Source organism: Ctenocephalides felis, unplaced genomic scaffold (genome assembly GCF_003426905.1).
Source record: "Ctenocephalides felis isolate EL2017-DRISC unplaced genomic scaffold, ASM342690v1 CF-g0.4_SCAFFOLD_01604, whole genome shotgun sequence".
Taxonomy (NCBI): Eukaryota; Metazoa; Arthropoda; class Insecta; order Siphonaptera; family Pulicidae; genus Ctenocephalides; species Ctenocephalides felis.
The window spans coordinates 51,553,820-51,559,819 of record NW_020537758.1 but is presented as its reverse complement, the minus strand read 5'-3'; the positions used below and the strand labels follow the sequence as shown (position 1 = coordinate 51,559,819).

The 6,000-nt window shown below is 32.0% G+C and overlaps 1 protein-coding gene across 1 annotated transcript; it reads right to left on the bottom strand.

Annotated features, from left to right (window-relative positions):
- Positions 1-3,457: 3,457 nt before the first annotated feature.
- Positions 3,458-5,310, bottom strand: LOC113373932 (skin secretory protein xP2-like). Its single transcript, XM_026614197.1, has 2 exons — positions 5,205-5,310; positions 3,458-4,521 (listed from the first exon to the last, which is right to left on the bottom strand). The coding sequence occupies exons 1-2, from the start codon at positions 5,308-5,310 to the stop codon at positions 3,458-3,460; spliced, it is 1,170 nt and encodes a 389-aa protein (XP_026469982.1).
- Positions 5,311-6,000: the final 690 nt, after the last annotated feature.

The following is a 6,000-nucleotide window of genomic DNA, read 5'->3' as shown; positions in this document are numbered from 1 at the left end:
TTCGGGAAGTTAAAAATTAGTCATTTTTATACTTTATTGAAGCAAGTGGAAGGTAATTCCGCCTAGATGTCTAGACATCTAACGATACTCGTCATAAATGTGAATGTATCGCAGGCGTAACAATTAATTTTAATTTAGTATAAAATGTCATTTTAAGCATTTAAATAAAAATATATATAAAATAGAACTGTATTAATCAATTCGGTCTGCGCATCAATCAATTCTTTTAAAAATATTCAAAAACTTTTGAAGAAGTTATGAGTAAATCATAAAATGTAATTAATTAATTAATTAGAATCTCAAAGGGACTGCATTTATTTTAGACAAAATTTTTGCATAAAATGAAACATTACTCGACTTTATTATATTTGAAACGAAATGAATGATATTTATAAATTACACTTTTTTTTCAAGTCATTTTCAGCTAAACTTAACTGAAATTTTTCGCTTAATTTCAATATGTTTTTTTAATTTGTCTCAACTATCTAAATAAATTAAATTTATGTTATTTCATATAAAAGATAAATCAGTGTAAAACACCGGTAAGATTATTAGCTAAATCGTTCTAGCGGTTCTCACATAGAGACCACTATGTTTAAATTGTATAATACAGATCAAATTTATAAAGAACATAATTATAAATAATTATTATTTTACATACTATATTGGAAATTGTTGATCATGTGGGAATTATAAATATTTTTACTCTTCGATAATGCATAAGTCAAAATATAGCTGTTAAAAACTATTAAAAAAATTATGTATAAATAATTATTATTTAACATAAATTGCAATTTTCCTAAAAAAACTTTTTTTTAATCATAATTTATATTATTACCGAGTCGCTAACAAGCAAGTTAGTAAAAATTATTTATCTTGTAACACTTCTTTCTTAGTTTTTTAAAAAATCCTCAACCGATTGTACATTTTGTAAACTTATACACAAATTTATATAGTCAAATTACAATTATAAATATTGTTTTCCACGATAATGCGTTTCACCAAACTATCACTTTTCTCAATCACTATTCAGCCCTTAGCCCTTTTCAATAAAATTTCTTGTTAAAGAATCATTAGTATTATTATTCGCATAAAAATATTTTCATTGGTTATATTTAACGCAGATCCCCAGTTCGAATTAATTTCATCTGGTTAAACTCAGTTTTTTTTTAAATTCCATATAATTAAGCATTAGTTAGAAATTAATTTATAATTATATTTGCTAAACTTTAGTTAAGTTGGTACTCTTATGAATATTCCAACAGTCAAACTTAATTTTGTGATTTTGTGATATAACTAGATTCATTGTTTTTTGTACTTTTTTACCATCAATCTTGCAAAATTTAAATAATTGTGTTTACTTTGTAATCTATCTCAAGAAAAAACATTGAAATATGTATAGTTTTATAAACTATATATTTACTTCGTAAATGATTAAAAACACAATTTATCTTTGATGAAGATTTAATCCGATGACAAAATATAATAAATAATACGAACATTTAAACTTTTTAGATCAAAACAATATTTTATTGACAAATATAACAAAAGATGATTGTGTTTACTACGATCACTTTTTTGTTTCTTATTTTATTATGTCTAGATGTCAGAAGACGCCATATATGTAGTAACAAATAAACTTTAGGGTAGATCGAGGTTTAAAAGTCGGCTGGTAAAAAGGTCCTTTCTTAATTTCAAAATCGAGTAAATGAGGAATTTTTAACATCAATATTTATCAGGAGATAAAAGAGCAATGTTTGAAAATTTATAACAAAAGTACTTTCTTTCGTTGGTAGTTTTTTTGGATGTAAACTATGTTGTTTAGTTTACGTTATCTTAAAATAATATTTAAGTATACGTTGTATAATTGTTTCATAAGATGTATTGTTAAGTTTAACCTTTATAATAGCATACATGAGGATGGGGTAAAAAAACTAATTGAACCTTTCGCAATCGGTAAAGAATCGGCGGTGTAAAATGGGACAGGCAGGGGACAAACATACCCGATGTATTATTCGTCTTTACCTTGGCAAAGACGTAAACAATAAAAAAAATATAAATGCACTCTTAGTTGAAAAAAAAATTACTTTTACTTTCATGAAATAATTTATACTAGTAATCATTCCAAGTCTTATAATAAATATTTCTGATAAAACACCATATCAAGGTTATATACGATGTTTTCCTGTACAAAATCCGCCCATGAAATGTCTATTTCGCATTGATTGAATATTGTAGCTATTATTTTGTAAAATCTTTTTGTAATTAAAAATAAGACATCGGGTACGTTTACTCCCTGCCTGTCCCATTTTACACCGCCCATTCGGAAAAATGATGAATTTTATAAAAATAGGAAAAAAAACTTTTTCATGATTAGGAATTAACTAAAAAATTTACTCAATTTAGTACGATAGTTGTTTGAAACGTGTTATGTGTTGTGATGTAGGTCATTTGGTTTTGACAGTATAATTACTTAAAGTCAAATTGGACCTATGTGCCCTGCCCTAACCTATTGAAAACAGTATTGTGAAGTAGGTTTTATCTCATATTATTTAGATCATTAACCCATAACATAGATACAAATTCCTTAATAAGCACATGAAAATTATCGCCTATTATTAAAAAATGAAATTTAATGCGATCAATCTATATATAATATTTTTTCTATACTAAATAAATTTTGTAGTTCAGAATATATATTTGATATAAACATTCTAGCAATATAGAACAAAATGTTACTTCATTTAAATATAGAGTTATGCAAGAGCAACTATTCTTCACATTCATAAATAGGCGTAAAAATATATTTATATAAAAACAAATTTAATATTTTCTTAATTTATAATTATTAAATTGTAGAGATATAAACAACACTTTGCTTCACAACACTGATTTTATCTATTACAATTATTATTATTTATGCCTCATATATAACTGATGATTTCTTTTATTTGCTATTTAGCCATTTAGTTTACCATGGTTAATATTGCGTGTCTTAAACAAGTTGGATGATAGTGTATTAAGAAAAACTTTTCTTTGAATTATTGAATGAGGTCGATCCCACTACCTCTAAATTTAAAGCATTTACATTTGTTGCATAATATAGAATTTCGAAATCAAATGTCCATATATGTGTATTATAAATGTGTACGTGAGTTTCGCAAAATAATAATAACTTTGTTACAAAATCATTACGGATACCATTCATTTTAGAAAATTATATATTTTTGATACACATTACTTCATTTTTATGTGAAATTGAATTTAATCAAATTCACTGTCTTAAAATTATATTTGTATTGACTATAGTGTTTATTAATGAAACTACAAATAAATAATTATTTTAAAATTTTATTTATTTACAAAACATGACATATTCGGTGAATGATGTAAAATGACGACACACGTAGGTACAAAAATACATATCTTTTACTTATATAATAAATAAATTATCGATCTAATAGTGGTGTCCACCAAAGTCATGACTTTCGTGGTGGCTGTGTACGGCCACTGGTACAGCGACCTTTACTGGGTAAGGTACAGGCTTCTCAACTGGATAAGGTACATGTTTCTCCACATGGACTGGATAAGGCCTATCGACTGGTACTTTGACTGGGTATGGGATGTGTTTCTCTACTGGATATGGGACGTTCTTGACGACTGGGTATGGGGCTGGGACGGCGACCTTAACTGGGTAAGGTACTGGTTTCTCTACATGGACTGGGTAAGGTCTGTCATAAGGTACTTTGACTGGGTATGGGATGTGTTTTTCTACTGGGTATGGGACGTGTTTCTCAACTGGGACTGGGTATGGTTTTGGTACATGGACTGGGTAAGGTCTGTCGTATGGAACCTTGACTTCGTATGGGACGTGCTTGACGACTGGGTAGGGTTGTGGTACGTGGACTGGTACTTTGACTGGAACATGCACGTGCTTTTCTACTGGGTAAGGAGCTGGTACTGGTACTTTGACGGCTACTGGCACTTCCTTCTCGACTGGGTATGGTTGTGGGACGAATACTTTGTATGGTACTGGGCGGTCGACTGGTACTTTCACTGGAACATGGACGGTTTTCTCTACTGGGTAGGGTTGTGGCACGTGTACGGGTACTTTCACGATTTCCTTAACTGGGTACGGCACTTCCTTAACGACTGGGTAAGGTTGTGGTACTGGAACCTTGACGGGGACGGGTACGTGCTTGGTTACGGGAACATGCACGACCTTTTCAACTGGGTATGGAACAGCTACATTTTTGACGACAGTAAGTGTTTTGTGGGAACCGTGATCTCCGTGATAGCCACCATAACCGCCGGCATAACCGCTAAGATCGGCAAGACCTTCGTGTCCACCGATAAAACCGCCATGTCCTCCAAGAAGGGCTCCATGATCACCTCCAAGACCTCCTCCAAATCCACTATGTCCGTAGCCAAAGTCGACCAGACCACGTTTTTCTTGTTTCTTTGGTTCTTCAGCCGCCTTCTTTTCTTCCGCCGCTGCGACAAGCGCAAGCGCCACCACACCTACAAATAACTGTCCAAGAAATAAGAAATCGTGTTAATCTTTTTTTAATAATAATATACTGGTTTAAGTGTTGACACAATTTTACTATCTATAGTGCGGTGCGAAATATTCTTTACAAGAATAATTAAAACTTTCCAAAAAACAATCGCCCGTGCGATATTGTCACTATTACATTAATGACATTATTATGAGAATAAAAATATTCTCATGCTAAGGTCGCATGCGGATGAATGAAAATATTTCATATAATTATATGTCTATTACAAAATCTTCATTTGCAATTCAAATAAATAAACAATGAGTAACCTTGATAGTACATATATATCCTTTATGAATTATTAAAAATCATAAATATTAAAACTAGAACAATCATGCAATGATGGAATTTAGAACACGGAAGTTAATATATATCATCACTTCAATAAGTTAATCAAAATTTCAATTAAGGTAATCCAAAACACAAAATTCAATCAGTCTGGAGCGTAATCCAATAATGCTTCCATAATTTTCGAAAAGTCCAAAAAAGAAAGCACGTATCCGTGATAGCACCGTATTTGTTTCATATCCGTTTTGTTATTCATGACACTTGCCGCGTTAAAATTCCGTCGCACTGCCCTACCATAATAATTTATTATTCACGTATCGTATTTATCGGTAAACTATGCCAATCATGATGGCTTACCATGGACTTCATTGCGAATTGAGAACAACAGTTGAGCCTGGGCTCCAGATGTGCACTGGATGCTTTTGCCGAGTCGTTCGGAGCTTTTATAGTGGGACAGCGACATGTATGAACATTACCGTGGTGGCGATATACTTTCGCTTTCGGTAGGCATACGTAGTCGCCGCAGCAGAGTTTCGCGTCTCGATGGCGGGCAGTCGGTTAGCCGCTCCAGCGGCCCTTCTCGGGGATCTGGTCGGATGCCGTAATATCGCAATACAACCTGGCGCGACGTTATTCGGATTACGTTGACCAGTTATGCTCTGCTTCGGATCGAGATCTCGGCTCGGAAAAAACGTGATGCATTGAAATTCACGGTCACTGTGTACGTGATTGCACGATTGCACGGATTTTATAAGAGATTCACTAGTTGTTAGCATCACGATTAATTTTATTAACGCCTCGTATACGTTTTTAACTTCCCGTAAGAGAAGTTGATTTTTTTGCGAAGAAATCCAATTTGCTATACTTATGTTTCCACGACGTTTCAAATCATTATTAATCCAATGAGACCAAATTTGGAAAAAATGTTTGTGCATGTGAGCAGATTTTTGACCTATAGACGACGTTTTCTCAAAAACAACTGATGGACCAATTCCAAAAATTCAAAAGGTATCCGATCTATCTCGATAAGGACTATTGTTGGTCACTTTTGCTCAATAATATGCCAAGCCATTTCTTTGTCATTATCAGAAAAGCGTAAAAATTTTGTGCACGTTTCAGGCCACATTATTAAATCGAATTTTATATTAAATTC

What these genes read in the sequence shown, in the direction of transcription:
- LOC113373932 (XM_026614197.1), bottom strand. Translation starts at nt 5,310, where the DNA reads ATGTCGCTGTCCCACTATAAAAGCTCCGAACGACTCGGCAAAAGCATC. An exon ending in AATTCGCAATGAAGTCCATG is followed by an intron (nt 4,522 to 5,204) that starts GTAAGCCATCAT and finishes AGTTATTTGTAG; the next exon opens with GTGTGGTGGCGCTTGCGCTT.